Source organism: Indicator indicator, unplaced genomic scaffold (assembly GCF_027791375.1).
Source record: "Indicator indicator isolate 239-I01 unplaced genomic scaffold, UM_Iind_1.1 iindUn_scaffold_121, whole genome shotgun sequence".
Lineage (NCBI taxonomy): Eukaryota > Metazoa > Chordata > Aves > Piciformes > Indicatoridae > Indicator > Indicator indicator.
The window spans coordinates 95918-110848 of NW_026539228.1; the positions used below are offsets into that span (position 1 = coordinate 95918).

General features: G+C 62.4%; 1 protein-coding gene across 1 annotated transcript; it reads left to right on the forward strand.

Moving 5' to 3' along the window:
- Positions 1–1216: 1216 nt before the first annotated feature.
- SOCS7 (suppressor of cytokine signaling 7) lies at positions 1217–13270 on the forward strand (the record flags this gene model as incomplete). The annotated part of the gene is made up of 8 exons (XM_054398813.1): positions 1217–1532; positions 1563–2136; positions 6285–6349; positions 7091–7195; positions 8165–8266; positions 9730–9860; positions 10862–11030; positions 13142–13270. Coding segments are annotated over exons 1-8 (1591 nt in total), but the record flags the coding sequence as incomplete, so codon positions are not given.
- Between the last annotated feature and the right edge of the window lie 1661 nt (positions 13271–14931).

Here is a 14931-nt window from a genome sequence, read left to right on the forward strand (position 1 = left end):
CCCTTCAGACTGGCATTGATGTAAGCACATCCTGATGGGAAGCCATGGCAACGGGGCTGGGAATTTTCCTCCCGCTGTCCCCCTCCCGGTGGCCCCCTTGGCAGCTGGGGTGGGGGGAGAAGGTCGCCCGCTGGTTGCCCATATGGTCCTGGGCTTCAATCCTGCAGTGCCCGACCCCCTCCCCTCACCAGCCATGGGATGGAAATGGAGGTGATGGCACCCACAGGAGACGTCCCTGTGGGGCTGAGGGGGTGGGCACAGTCCCCACTGCAGGGCTTGACAGCCACCCCCACCAAAGCTGGGGAGTTGACATCCTGGGTCCCACGCAGCACTGCCCTGGTTGCAGAGGGGAAACTGAGGCACGCCTAAGGCTCTGTGCCCAGAACAGTGGGGATGGAATGGGCTAGTCCCCACCTGAGCAATGGTGACCTCTTTCCTTGACCAGCCTTTAGGCAGGCGCGGGGAGAGCTGGTCCCATCCCCGCTCCTGCAGCGGGATGTGCTAGCTGTAAGAGCCGTGCAAAAGCTGTGCAAGAGCCGTGCGAGAGCCAAGGGCCCTGCAGAGCCACGCAAGATCTATGCAAGAACCGCGCCAAGGTCGCCGCAAGAGCCGAGGGCTGTGAAAGAGCTGTGCAGAGGCCCTGAAAGAACCAAATGCCGTGCACGAGCTGTGCAAGAGCCGTGCAAAGGCCGTGCGAGAGTCAAAGGCCGTGCAGAGCCGAACGGAGCCGTGCAGCGCCGTGCAGGACTGGCGATCCGAGCTGCCAGCCGACCGTGCCTCAGTTTCCCTCCTCATTCCGCCATCTCTGCCTGGCGCATCCTCCCCCAGGACGCTGCCAGGGCTGCTCCAGGCTCCTGGACGGGTCCCGCCGGCTCCCGACCCCCCCTAAGCCATGTGTGTCCTCCCGCGACGTCCTCCGCCTCTCCCTCCGGTGGGTACCGGACCCCGGAGCGGGGCCGCGCGTGGAGGGGAGCGGGGGGCGTGCACATGTGGGCGTGGTCTCGGCGCGGGGGCGCAGCCCCAGCCAATGAGAACTCGCTGTTAGGGTAAGGGGAGGGGTTTGAGGCGGAAGTTGAGGGGCGGGGCCCCGCGCGGCCGTCGCCGCGGAGCCGGGGGGGAGGAGGAGCAGTGGCGGCGGCGGCCGAGGCCGAGTGAGGGCGGCGGCAGCGGCGGCCCGGCCCGGTCCGGTCCCGGGAGCCATGCGGCGGCCGTAGCCATGCAGCGAACCGAGCTGCGGGACGGGGAGGCGGCGGCGGCCGCCGCGGCCTCTTACCGGGTGCTCAGCCGCCTGCTGGGCTATGGGGCCGGGCCGGAGGCGGGAGCGGCGGGTGGTGCCGCTACCGGTGCGATGGGTTCGGGGCCGTTGGGCCCCGGTGGAGGACGGCTGCCTATGGCCGCGTTAGCGGGTGGCGGGGTTCTGCGGAGCCCGCGGCCTCCGCCGCAGCTGATGGTGTTCCGCAACGCGGCGGAGGGGCGGCCCGGTGAGGAGGGCGGCCCGGTGGTGGGAGGCGGCGGCGATGGTGGCGGCATCGGTGGGGGGGACCCGGTGGGAGACGGCGGAGAGCTGCTGTGCCCGCGGCACCGCTGTGCTCTGGAGCCCAAAGCGGCGGCGAGGTGGGGAGCGGCACCGGCGGGCGGGCTGGAGCTGCAGCTGGCGGCTCTGGGACTACGACCGCCCGGGCTGGGCACGAAGGGACCGGCAGGATGCCCCTGCCCGTGCCTCGGTCAGCCGCCCCCGAGCGGGCCCGCCGCCGAGGAGACCAGCGACGCGTTATTGGTGCTGGAAGCGCTGGAGCCCGACGAGGCCGGGAGCTGCTCCGACGAGGAGCCCGGGTCCCCCGGCCGCGGAGCCGCCCGCGCAGCCGCCGCCGCTACCACCGGGAGAGGAGCCACCGGTACCGGCCCTGTGCCGTCACCTCCCGTCGCCCCCGGGGGAGCCGGCCCCGGCGCCAGGAAGGGCTCGTTGAGGATCCGTCTCAGCCGCCTCTTCCGCACCAAGAGCTGCAGCGGGGGCTCGGCCACCGGGGACGCCGCCATCACCGGCACCGAGGGCCGGCGCACCGGGGAGCTGCCGGCTTCGACCGGCAGCCTGACCGACGTCTGCGGGGCCCGCGGCCGAGAGCAGGAGGCGGGCAGGTACGGTGGGGTCCCCGGGTATTTGGGGGGGCGTAGCTGGGCAGGCGCTTCCCCGTCGGTTTGGGGGTGACCCGGGGTAGGTGAAGGGGCGTCGGGGCGTGGGTTGGGGGTCACTGGGAGCAGCCACCGGCGGCGGTGGCGGCTGGGAGAGCTGGCTGGAAGCTGGGGGTGTGACTTTGTACCCCCCATGGTGCAGGCTGAGGAGGTGCCGGTGTGGTGATGCCTTCCTGGGGGGTGACTGGGAGGATGGGGGGGGGCTGGGGGGTGGTGCTGTCCTGCTGGTGGGCGTTGGATGTGGGGGGACAATTTCTTCCCCAAAAGGGTTGTCAAGGTCTGGCCCAGGCTGCCCAGGGCAGTGGTGGAATCCCCATCCCTGGAGAGGTTTCAGAGCTGGGGAGGTGTGGTGCTGAGGGACCTGGCAGTGCTTGGGTTCATGCTTGGTCTGGATGACCTTCCAGGTCTTCTCCAACCCAAACCATTCCCTGATCCTCTGGACCCCGTGGATGTCCATCAGCTCTGAGCTTGGGTCTCTTCTGAGGCTTCCTCTTTCCCAGGGGGTCAGGAGAGGCAGGGACCAGCATCTGCAGAGGGGGTGGTGGAAAACCCTCCAGGAGTGGGGCAGGTGGAGGAGCTGCTGGAGCCCCAGAGTGGCCTCTGGTGATCCCCCCCCAAGGGCTGCTGCTTCCTCTCACCCTCCTGTGTCTTGCAGAATGATTTCCTGAGGCTCCCAGTTGGGTTCAGGCCTCCCTGGCTGGGGGGTGGGGAGGGGGCTTGGCTCTCCTGGTGCCCTCCCAGTGCTCCATGGGCAGGACATGGCTGGAGGGACAAATCCTGGTGTGGGATTCTGCATCCTCCTGTTCCTCAGCACTGCTCCCTGGGCTCCAGCACCCCTCAGCTCCTTGCCCTGTTCCAGCCTCATGTTTTGGCAGAAGCCAGGAGCTGCTTGGTGCCAGCTTGGGAGGGTAAAGGGCTGCTCTGTACCCTCTGCTCAAGCTCTGATTGAGGGTGGGCCTCTTGTGCTCCAGAAACCACTTTCTGGAGTGTTTCCAGCAGCAGAAATGGAATTCCTCATGGAGCAGGCAGGGAGAAACGTGCCCAAGGTCTGTGCTGCCAGCCCAGGAGCAGCAGGAGCTCCTGGGGTGGAATTTTCCAGCCCAGTCCTATCCCCACAGGGTTGCTTAACCTCCTGTAGAGCTTTTTTTTTTTTTTTTTTTTTTTTTTTTTTTTTTTGGGGTGGGGGGCTTGTTGCCTCCTGAGGCCAGCTGGAGACCTGTTGATGGGCTCACAAGAAACTTTCCTCAGGCTTCCTCCTGAGGATGCTGACCTTTGGGTCAGGTGTTGACCTGCAGCCCGAAAGGCAGCCAGGAACCCAAAATTGCCTCCCCTGGAAGCAGAGGGTGAGACAGCTTCGTGCTCTGGGTCAGCTGCCAGCCCTGCTGCTGGTGTTGGGTCCTCCCTAGAGCTCTTGTGCCCAGGAGCAACCTCAGTTTTGCATGGGGGGGGGGAGTGGGGAAGCTCTTTCCTACCAGAGCTTCGTTGCCTCACAGATGACTCAAGGAGCCTCAAGCAGCAGCAGGCTGCCTCTGGGGCCAGGAGGCTTTGCTCATGGGGCTTGGGGCTTTGTTTGCTCCTTGTGCTGGAGGAGAGGAGACCAAAGGAGCCCTCGGGACCCTCCTGAGGAGGGTTGGCAGTGGTTGCCTCAGCAGGTTGGGAGTGGAGGAGCAGCAGTGTCTCTGCTCTTGGGCCTTCCCTGTGGGTCAGGGAGGTTGAAGGTCACACTGGGTCATGCAGCTGATGAGGTGGCATTTGAAGGAAGGTTAATCCAAGGTGCCTGATGCAGCAGCTGCTCTGCTTCAGGAGCTGCTTCCAGCTGCAGGAGCCCTGCTGCTGAGGGCTTGGGTGGTAGGAGTGATGCTTTTAGAGCTCCTGTGCTGGTGGGATGCAAGGTGTGGGCTGGGAGTGCTTGGTGCCAGCTGCTCTCTTCGTGCTGCTGTTGGTCCTTGGTTGCTTCCAGAGGTCTGGCCCTGCTCCCATCAGCAAGGATGAGTGGTTGAGGGGGTGCTGAGGAGTCCACACTCTGAGGAGGAGGTCAGACAGAGCTGAGCTGAGCTGGGTTTGGCCTCAGCAGGTTGTCCTGGTCCCCTTCAGCTGTCCTGTGCCTCACTCTGGAGAGCAGGGACTCAATTTATCTGCTGTGGTCTTTGCTGGGCTGAATTCCAGAGCAGTGAATGCTCTGCTGCTTGGGACCCCTCTGTGTTGGTTGACTTCTTGAGGGGGCACCCAAGAGCTTTCCTTGGAGGTTGTGGCCTCCCCACTTGTGTCCCTCATGAGTACAGGATGGATCTGGACCTCAGCAGGAGCTGCTCAAACCAGCTTTAGGGTTGGAGTCCTGGCTCCAGTTCTGGGCTCCTTGGTTCAAAAGAGACAAAGAACTGCTGGAGAGAGTCCAGGGGAGGCTGCTGAAGGTGCTGAGGGGCCTGGAGCAAAGGCTGAGAGCCTGGAGCAGAGCAGCACCAGAGAGGATCTGAGCAATGCTCAGCAAGAGCTAAAGGCTGGGGGGGGCAAGAGGCTGGGGCCAGACTCTGCTCAGTGGTGCCCAGGGACAGGGCAAGAGGCACAAAGTGGAGCCCAGGAGGTTCCATCTGAGCAGGAGGAGAAAGTTGTTTGGTGTGAGGGTGCTGGAGGCCTGCAGCAGGCTGCCCAGAGAGGTTGTGGAGAGCTTCCAACCCCCCCTGGGCACTGTGCTGCTGGGCACAGCTGTGGGTGCCCTGCTGGAGCAGGGGGGGTTGGACTGGCTGAGCTCCAGAGGTTCCCTTCCAGCCCTCCCCATGCTGGGATCCTCTGAATCATTTCTTGCTCTCCTCCTGCTGCTGGGAGCTTGCTGGGCATGAGGTGGCTGTGAAATGTCACTGCTTTGGTGCCAGCCAGGTGCCAGCCCTGCTCCTTCCCACCTGGCTGGCTGGCTGGGAGCAGAGCTGCTCCTCTCTGAGGGGAGGGAGGGAGGGAGAGAGATTTTGGAGGGTGCTTGGCTGATGGTTGGTGAATTGTCCTCCTTCAAAAGGGGGTGGATAGGGAAGAATCCAACCCTCAAGCAGGTGTGAGAGGCTTGAAAACCCTTCCCCAGCCCTGGCCCTGGGGTTTGAGCCATCAGGCTGCTGAGTTCTCAGTGGTTTGATGCCTGAGCTTATGGCATTAAAGGTTTGCTCACAGCTGTGTGGCTCTGCCCTGTGAGGAGGTGAAGCCTCCTCCATCTGCTCCATGCTCCCAGGGCACTCTCTCTGAGCTCAGAGCTTGGCTTCCTTCTCCCTCTGGAGCAGTCTCCTTGCATCTGCTCGCTGTGATCCTTCCCAAAGGATGGAAAAGTCTCCTTGGAGTTGGCTCTAGAGGAGGTTTTTGTCCTGGTTGCATAGATTTGTGGAATGGTTTGGCTTGCAAGGGACCTTCAAGGTCATCTATTTCCACCCTCCCTACCATGGGCAAGGGACATCTCCCACCAGACCAGGTTGCTCCTCGCCCAGCCTGCCCTTGAGCACCTCCAGGGAGGGTTTCAGGAGGCTGTGAGCAGAGATGGAGCCTGAAGCACAAAGAACCTGCAGCTCCAGGGTCAAGTGCTTGCTGGGGAAGGAGGTTGGAAGGGTAGGGAGGACCTCCAAGAGGAGCAGTGCCAGCCTGGAAAGTCCTTCTGGGTGCTCTGTGGAGCTGCTGCAGGTCTCAGTGGTGCAGCCTCCTGGCTGCAAGGGGACCCTTTGCATTCACTTGGAGTAACCCCCTCCTGGAAGGGGCCCAAACTGCACCCCAGGAGCTTCCAGCTGAGCAGGAGGAGAAACTTCTTTGTTGTGAGGGTGCTGGAGGCCTGGAGCAGGCTGCCCAGAGAGGTTGTGGAGTCTCCTCTGCTTGGGGGTTTCTTCTAAACCTAGTGAGGTACTTGCTTCCTAGCAGGACACAGAGCCAGCCCCCAGCCCCAGCTTCCCTGGCTGGCTGCCCTGCTCCAGCCCAAGTGCTGCTGGAGGAGCTGAATGAACAGCACTCAGCTGTCTGGAGCAGCTCTGAAGCAGGGTGAAGGTTCTCCTGCTGTGGAGGAGGCCAGCTGTGTGGGGATTCCTCTGGTGGGATGTCCTCTCTCACTGCAGCTTTCTCCTCTCCCACAGGAAACACAAACTGACCAGAACCCAAAGTGCCTTTTCCCCAGTTGTGTTCAGCCCTCTCTTCACAGGTAAGGCTCTGGGAGGTCTCCAGCCTCACCTGAGGAGAGCTCCACATGCTTTAGCCAGGCAAGGGGAGGTTGGACTGGCTGATCCCCACAGGTCCCACCCTGCTGGGCTTCATTCTGGGCTAGGAGTTTATCCTCCAGAGGCTGCAGCTCCTTCCCTTGTCTGCCCCCCAGCTCCCCACCCTGCTGGGGCTGATTCTGGGCACTGACTTCATCCTCCAGAGCCTGCAGAAGTTGCAACTCCTTCCCCTGTGCCCTGTCCCCAGCTCCTCACCCTGCTGGGGCTGACTCTGGGCCATGAGTCCATCCTCCAGAGGCTGCAGCTCCTTCCCCTGTGCCCTGTCCCCAACTCTCCACCCTGCTGGGACTGACTCTGGGCACTGAGTTTATCCTCCAGAACCTGCAGAAGTTGCAACTCCTTCCCCTGTGCCCTGTCCCCAGCTCCTCACCCTGCTGGGGTTGATTCTGGGCCTTGAGTCCATCCTGCAGAGGTTGCTGCCCCTTCTCCTGTCTGTCCCCCAGCTCCCCACCCTGCTGGGGCTGATTCTGGGCACTGAGTTCATCCTCCAGAGCCTGCAGAGGTTGCTGCCCCTTCCCCTGTGCCCTGTCCCCCACCTCCCCACCCTGCTGGGGTTGTTTCCATCCTGCAGAGGTTGCTGCCCCTTCCCCTGCCCCCCAGCTGCCCACACTGAGGCTCTGCAGGAGCTGCCCTGCTGACAGCCTTGCTCCCCCCCCTCCCTGCAGGTGAGACAGTGTCCCTGGTGGATGTGGACATCTCCCAGAGAGGACTTGCCTCCCCTCACCCTCCAACTCCACCTCCTCCACCACGAAGGAGCCTCAGCCTGCTAGGTACTGTCCTGGAGCAGCCTTTGCTTGGGGTGTCCCTGGGGGGGCTGTAGGAGCTGCCCTTGCAGGAGCATCTTGCTGCCTGCTTCACCCTTCCCTTGGCAGAGGAGTTTTGGGTGCTCAGACACTGGCACAGGTGGCACAGGGAGGTTGTGGCTGTCCCTGGAGGGTGTTCAAGGCCAGGCTGGAGGAGGCCTTGGTGGGAGGTGTCCCTGCCCGTGGCAGGAGGTTGGGACTGGAGGATTTTGAAGCTCCCTTCCCACCCAACCCATTCCAGGGATCTCTGCTGCTTCTCCTGGAGCAGCCAGGAGGGCAGGGTGGTGATGGAGCCAGGTGGAGGTGGGAGGTCAGCTGCTGGTTCCACAGAAGTCGTGCTCCCCACCCATCCCCCCAGGTCCTGTCTGTGCCTCTCAGCCAGGCTGCTGCTCCAGGAACCTCCCTGAGCTGCTCCATGTCCTCCTCTGGAGGATGTTCCTCTGAGCAGGAGCAGCTCAGGATGGGGCAGGCCAAGCAGAGGGTGAGCAGCACCTGGAGCTGCACATCCAGGAAGGTCCTCCCAGTGCCTGCCTGCTGGTGTGGGCTGCATGTGAGGGAGCTGCCACATGGCCTCCTCCCCACCCCCCCCAGGAGCTGCAAGGGAGGCTGTGGGAGGCCTCCTGAGCTGCTGCAGAGCCACCAGCCACGCTCAGAACCTGCAGGAGCTGCTGGTGGGGGAAGCTCAGCTCCATCTCCTCTCCTCCAGGCAGCTCCAAGGTGCAGAGCTGGTGCCAGGAAGCCTTCTCTGGAGGCTTTCAAACCCCTCCTGGGTATCTTCCTCTGCAACCTGCTGCAGGCAGAGCTCTTTTAGGAAGGGGGAGGCTTGGACTGGGTGATCTCCAGGGGTCCATCCCAGCCCTTCCCACCATGCTGGGGTGCTGCTTGCTCTCTTGCTTCCCTGTTTGCTGACCCTCTCTTGCCTCTCTTCTCTCCTAGATGATATCAGTGGGACGCTGCCTCCATCTGTCCTAGTGGGTCCAATGGGCTCCTCCCTGCAGTCTTTCCCTCTGCCTCCACCTCCTCCACCCCATGCCCCAGGTCAGCTTAGCTTCAGCAGCCCCCTCAGGGATCCTGCAGTTTTGGGGAGGGACTTTTCTTCAGAGAGGGACTTTTCCAGAGGCACCTGGACAGGCTGCAGAGCTGGCCCCAAGCCAACCTCATGAGGTTCAACAAGACCAAGTGCAAGGTCCTGCAGCTGGGTCAAGGCAATCCCAAGCACAAATCCAGGCTGGGCAGGGACTGGCTGGAGAGCAGCCCTGAGGAGAGGGACTTGGGGATGCTGGGGGAGGAGAAGCTCAGCAGGAGCCGGCAGTGAGCACTTGCAGCCCAGAGAGCCAAGCAGAGCCTGGGCTGCAGCAGGAGAAGTGTGGCCAGCAGGGCCAGGGAGGGGATTCTGCCCCTCTGCTCCACTCTGGTGAGACCCCACCTGGAGCACTGTGTCCAGTTCTGGAGCCTCTGTTACAAGAGGGATCTGGAGGTGCTGGAAGGTGTCCAGAGAAGGGCCCTGAGGATGAGCAGAGGGCTGGAGCTGCTCTGCTATGAGGACAGACTGAGAGAGTTGGGGTTGTTCAGTCTGGAGAGGAGAAGGCTCCGAGGAGACCTTCTTGTGGCCTTGCAGGATCTGAAGGGGGCTCCAAGAAAGCTGGGGAGGGACTTTTTAGGCTGTCAGGTAGTGACAGGACTGGGGAGGAATGGAATAAAGCTGGAAGTGGGGAGATTCAGACTGGAGGTGAGGAAGAAGTTCTTCCCCATGAGAGTGGTGAGAGCCTGGAATGGGTTGTGCAGGGAGGTGGTTGAGGCTCCATCCCTGGAGGTGTTTGCAGCCAGGCTGGATGAGGCTCTGGCCAGCCTGCTGTAGTGTGAGGTGTCCCTGCCCATGGCAGGGGGGTTGGAACTGGCTGAGCCTTGTGGTCCCTTCCAACCCTGACTGATTCTGGGATTCTAGGATTCTGTGATTCACCCTCAGGGTGATGCCAGCAGGAGCTTTGCTGTCCCCATGGTGTGGTTCCAGTTGTCCAAGGTGCCTTTGCTGGAGCTTTTCTCCCTCCCTTGCAGCATCTTGCTGCTCTTTGCTGCGGGTTCAGCAGAAGTTCAGCCCCAGGCTGAGAGAGCTCTTTAGTGACTGGAGAGGAGCTGGGTTGGGGTCAGCAGCACTCCAGGAGGCTTCCCCCATCCGTTGTGGGGGGGACCCAGAGGCCTTGCCCTGCTCCTTCCTTCCAGCCCCTGGCTCCTGGCACTCTTCTCCCTCCCCTCCCAGCTAGCTGCAGGAGCAGGTGAGGGCAGCAGGTTGGTCACCATGCAGGAGCCAGGACCCTCCTGTGTCCTTCTCAAGGACCTTCTCCTTGTGAGGCTCAGCTCAGCTTCCTCCTCCACCCTCTGCAGCTCCTCTGCTCTGCAGCTCTGCCCTGAACCTCTGGAGCTGCTCCTTTTGGGGAGGGGGGGGGGGAGGGGTGAGCTGCCCACAGGGGTGCCCATGGGCTGGGTTCTCTGTCCCCCTGCAGATGCCTTCCCAAGGGCTGTGCCCCTGAGGATGCCAGAGGTGATGCCAGGCCAGCCCCCCCCAGCCCTGCAGTGTCCTCTCTACCGCCCTGACTCCAGCAGCTTTGCAGCCAGCCTGAGAGAGCTGGAGAAGGTAACAGGGATGGGGGGGGGGGGGTGGCACCTAGAAGGGGGCAAAACTGTGGGTCTGGGGTTGTTTTTTTTGGAGGGGGGAGGGGGTTTGAGTTGTCCCTTTGTAGAGCTGGGAGAAGATGATGAAGGTGGGGCTTGGGAGAAGGCCTCCTGCTGAGCTGTTGGGGGTCTGGGAGAGCTTTTGGTTGTGCATGGAAGGGGGAAGAGGTTGGATGGGTGGTGAGCTCTCAGCCAGGAGCATCATCCTCCTGGGTGGGTGCAGCCAGGCCCTCCCACTGTGGCATTTCAAGGGATTTAACCCCGAAAGCAAAGGAAGTTTTCTTCAGCAGGGCACCCAGAGACAGGCATGGAGCAGGGGGAGGTGTTGTGGGGTGCCTGGAGAAGAGCAGCCTGAGAGGGAATCTTCTGCATGCTCAGCAACTGCAGATGGTTTGCAGGCAGCACTGCCCAGCCCTACTGAGGTCACAGCTGGAGGGCTGGGGCCAGTTCTGGGCTCCCCCAGTTCAAGAGGGACAGGGAACTGCTGGAGAGAGTCCAGGGGAGGCTACAGAGATGCTGAGGGGCCTGGAGCAGCTCTGTGAGGAGCAAAGGCTGAGAGCCTGGAGAGGAGCAGCCCCAGAGGGGATCTGAGCAATGCTCAGCAAGAGCTAAAGGCTGGGGGGCAAGAGGCTGGGGCCAGACTCTGCTCAGTGGTGCCCAGGGACAGGGCAAGAGGCACAAAGTGGAGCCCAGGAGGTTCCATCTGAGCAGGAGGAGAAAGTTGTTTGGTGTGAGGGTGCTGGAGGCCTGCAGCAGGCTGCCCAGAGAGGTTGTGGAGAGCTTCCAACCCCCCCTGGGCACTGTGCTGCTGTGGGTGCCCTGCTGGAGCAGGGGGGGTTGGACTGGCTGAGCTCCAGAGGTTCCCTTCCAGCCCTCCCCATGCTGGGCTCCATTCTGTGATTCTTGCCGAGAAAATCCTCCTTGCTGCCCCCTGCTGAGCTTCTGTCTGTCTGTCTCTCCCAGTGTGGGTGGTACTGGGGACCAATGAACTGGGAGGATGCAGAGATGAAGCTGAAGGGGAAGCCAGATGGATCCTTCCTGGTCCGAGACAGTTCTGACCCCAGGTACATCCTGAGCCTCAGCTTCCGCTCTCAGGGCATCACTCACCACACCAGGATGGAGCACTACAGAGGTAAGAGCCCTGGGGGTGCTGCTGCTGCTGCTGGAGGCTTCCTCTCCAGGTCCCCAAACCCTTGCTGTGGGCTCAGAAGAAAGGGAAGAAGCAGCAGCAGCGATGCAGCAGCTCTGGCAAGGAGCCTGAGGAGCTGCCTCTGACTTACAGCTGTCAGGGTTGGGAGGGAGCTCAAGGGTCAGTTCCAACCTCCCTGCTTGGGATGGACCTCTGGAGATCATTGAGTCCATCCTTGACTGCATGCCCAGCACAGGAGGGGCTCCAGCCCTCTTGTCAGCTCTGCTGCTGCATGGGCACCTGCCAGGCTGCTCACCCCTGGGGGTGCAGCTGGGTGTCCTGCAGGCTGGGCCAGATCCTCCTTGGGGGTCATGCAGCAGCTCTGCAGGGTGCTCAGCCACACAGAATCAGGGTGGTAGGGGTTGGGATGGACCTCTGGAGCTCATTGAGTCCATCCTTGACTGCATGCCCAGCACAGGAGGGGCTCCAGCCCTCTTGTCTGCTCTGCTGCTGCATGGGCACCTGCCAGGCTGGTGACCCCTGGGTTTGCAGCTGGGCCAGAGAATTGGGATCCCAGGTTGGAAAAAGACCTTCAAGGTCATCAAGTCCAACCTGTCACCCAGCACCATCCAATCAGCTAAGCCATGGCACTGAGTTCCTCATCCAGTCTTGTTTTAAACACTTCCCTTGCAGGCTGGGCCAGATCCTTGACCTTGGGGGGGGTCAAGCAGCAGCTCTGCAGGGTGCTCAGCTGCACAGCACCAGCAGGGCAGGGCTTGGAATCACAGAACTGTCAGGGTTGGAAGGGAGCTCAAGGCTCAGCCAGTTCCAACCCCCCTGCCATGGGCAGGCACACCTCACACCACAGCAGGTTGCTCACAGCCACATCCAGCCTGGCTGCAAAAACCTCCAGGGATGAGGCTTCCACCACCTCCCTGGGCAACCTGTGCCAGGCTCTCACCACCCTCCTGGGGAAGAATTTCTTCCTGACATCCAATCTGAATCTCCCCATTTCTAGTTTTGCTCCACCTGGGTTCTGGGGCAGAGGCTCTCCTGAGAACTGTGGGGAACTGGGGGGGTGGGGGACACCCCAGAATTCCCTGTGCCTGCCCTCAGGCCTTGCTCTGGCAAAGGGGGCTTGAAAATGGTGATGCCAAGGCCCTGGGGATGCCACCCTGCAGAGGTGTGGTGGCAGGAGGTGGAGAGGAGTGACCTGAGGCTCAACCTCCTCCTGTTCAGAGGTCTGGGGGAGAGCCATGTGCCATGTGCTGCCCAGCTCCAGTTTCAGGGCTGGCCACTGGTGTGCTGTGGTGTCAGGTGGCAGCTGTGCCCCTCTGCCCTGCTTCTAGCCTGGCACTGCTCTCAAGGAGGCTGTTTGGAGCAGGCTGCAAGGTGGTGAAGCTGCTCCCATGCCTGCTTTGAGAAGAAGTCATCCCAGGGAGCTTGCAGGGCTGGCAGAAGGTGCCCAGAAAGGGCACCTTGGCACGTGGGTTAGTGGCCATGGTGGTGCTGGCTTCAGGGAGTCATGGAGTGGGTTGGAAGGGAGCTTCAAGATCCTCCAGTCCCAACCCCCTGCCGTGGGCAGGGACACCTCCCACCAGCCCAAGGTGCTCAAGGCCTCATCCAGCCTGGCCCTGAGCACCTCCAGGGAGGGGGCAGCCACAGCCTGTTGGTGGTGCTGGGTTGAGGGTTGGACTTGAAGATCTTGGAGGCCTTTTCCAGCCTCACTGAGGAGCTCCTGGGCCCTGCTTCAGACATCTGGGTGTGGACTTTGCTGCCTGGATGTGTTTCTGTGGCAGCTGCTGGGATGCTGAGCTGACAGCTGAGGGCCCACCATTCACTGCAGGCTGCTTGTGGCCACACTGGGGCCACATCCTGCCTATCCTCAGCTCTTGAGGGGCACCAGCTGCAGTGGGACTTGCTCACTGCTGTTCCCTCTTCGTGCCCTGCCTCAGCTCTGGGAGCAGGCACTTGGGCTTGGAGGACATCAGGCCTGGGACTGAGCCTCCCCTCCTGCCACCACTGCTCCCAGCAGGTGACATCAGGCCTGGGACTGAGCCTCCCCTCCTGCCACCACTGCTCCCAGCAGGTGACACTTTCTGTTCTCTTGGAAGGGACCTTCAGCCTCTGGTGCCACCCCAAGTTTGAGGACCGCTGCCAGTCTGTGGTGGAGTTCATCAAGAGGGCCATCATGCACTCCAAAAATGGGAAGTTCCTCTACTTCCTCAGGTCCAGGGTTCCAGGTGAGTCCTGGGGATGCTTGGGGTTTGGGCTTGGGTGCTGCTCAGAGCCACCAGCCAGGCTCCAGGCCCTCCATCCCTCCTTCTGAGTGCAGGATTTGACCTGAGTGCTGCTGAGAGCCAGCAGGCAGGCTCCAGGCCCTTCCCCTCTCCAGCTGGGTGCAGGATTGGACCTGGGTGCTGCTGAGAGCCAGCAGGCAGGCTCCAGGCCCTTCCCCTCTCCAGCTGGGTGCAGGATTGGACCTGGGTGGTGCTCAGAGCCTCCAGGCAGGCTCCAGGTCCTTCCCCTCTCCATCTCAGTGCAGGATTGGACCTGGGTGGTGCTCAGAGCCAGCAGGCAGGCTCCAGGTTCTCCAGGTTAGGAGTTGGCATCAGGGGAGAGGGTTAGGAGTTGGCAGCAGGGGAGAGGGTTAGGAGTGGCAGCAGGGGAGGGGATTAGGAGTGGCAGCAGGGGAGAGGGTTAGGAGTGGCAGCAGGGGAGAGGGTTAGGAGTGGCAGCAGGGGAGAGGGTTAGGAGTGGCAGCAGGGGCGAGGGTTAGGAGTGGCAGCAGGGGAGGGGGTTAGGAGTGGCAGCAGGGGAGGGGGTTAGGAGTTGGCAGCAGGGGAGAGGGTTAGGAGTGGCAGCAGGGGAGGGGGTTAGGAGTGGCAGCAGGGGAGAGGGTTAGGAGTGGCAGCAGGGGAGAGGGTTAGGAGTTGGCAGCAGGGGAGAGGGTTAGGAGTGGCAGCAGGGGAGAGGGTTAGGAGTGGCAGCAGGGGAGAGGGTTAGGAGTGGCAGCAGGGGAGAGGGTTAGGAGTGGCAGCAGGGGAGAGGGTTAGGAGTGGCAGCAGGGGAGAGGGTTAGGAGTGGCAGCAGGGGAGAGGGTTAGGAGTGGCAGCAGGGGAGGGGGTTAGGAGTGGCAGCAGGGGAGAGGGTTAGGAGTTGGCAGCAGGGGAGAGGGTTAGGAGTGGCAGCAGGGGAGAGGGTTAGGAGTGGCAGCAGGGGAGAGGGTTAGGAGTGGCAGCAGGGGAGGGGTTAGGAGTGGCAGCAGGGGAGAGGGTTAGGAGTGGCAGCAGGGGAGGGGTTAGGAGTGGCAGCAGGGGAGAGGGTTAGGAGTGGCAGCAGGGGAGAGGGTTAGGAGTGGCAGCAGGGGAGAGGGTTAGGAGTGGTAGCAGGGGAGAGGGTTAGGAGTGGCAGCAGGGGAGGGGATTAGGAGTTGGCAGCAGGGGAGAGGGTTAGGAGTGGCAGCAGGGGAGGGGGTTAGGAGTGGCAGCAGGGGAGAGGGTTAGGAGTTGGCAGCAGGGGAGAGGGTTAGGAGTGGCAGCAGGGGAGAGGGTTAGGAGTGGCAGCAGGGGAGAGGGTTAGGAGTGGCAGCAGGGGAGAGGGTTAGGAGTGGCAGCAGGGGAGAGGGTTAGGAGTGGCAGCAGGGGAGAGGGTTAGGAGTGGCAGCAGGGGAGAGGGTTAGGAGTTGGCAGCAGGGGAGGGGGTTAGGAGTTGGCAGCAGGGGAGAGGGTTAGGAGTGGCAGCAGGGGAGAGGGTTAGGAGTGGCAGCAGGGGAGAGGGTTAGGAGTGGCAGCAGGGGAGAGGGTTAGGAGTGGCAGCAGGGGAGAGGGTTAGGAGTGGCAGCAGGGGAGAGGGTTAGGAGTGGCAGCAGGGGAGAGGGTTAGGAGTGGCAGCAGGGGAGGGG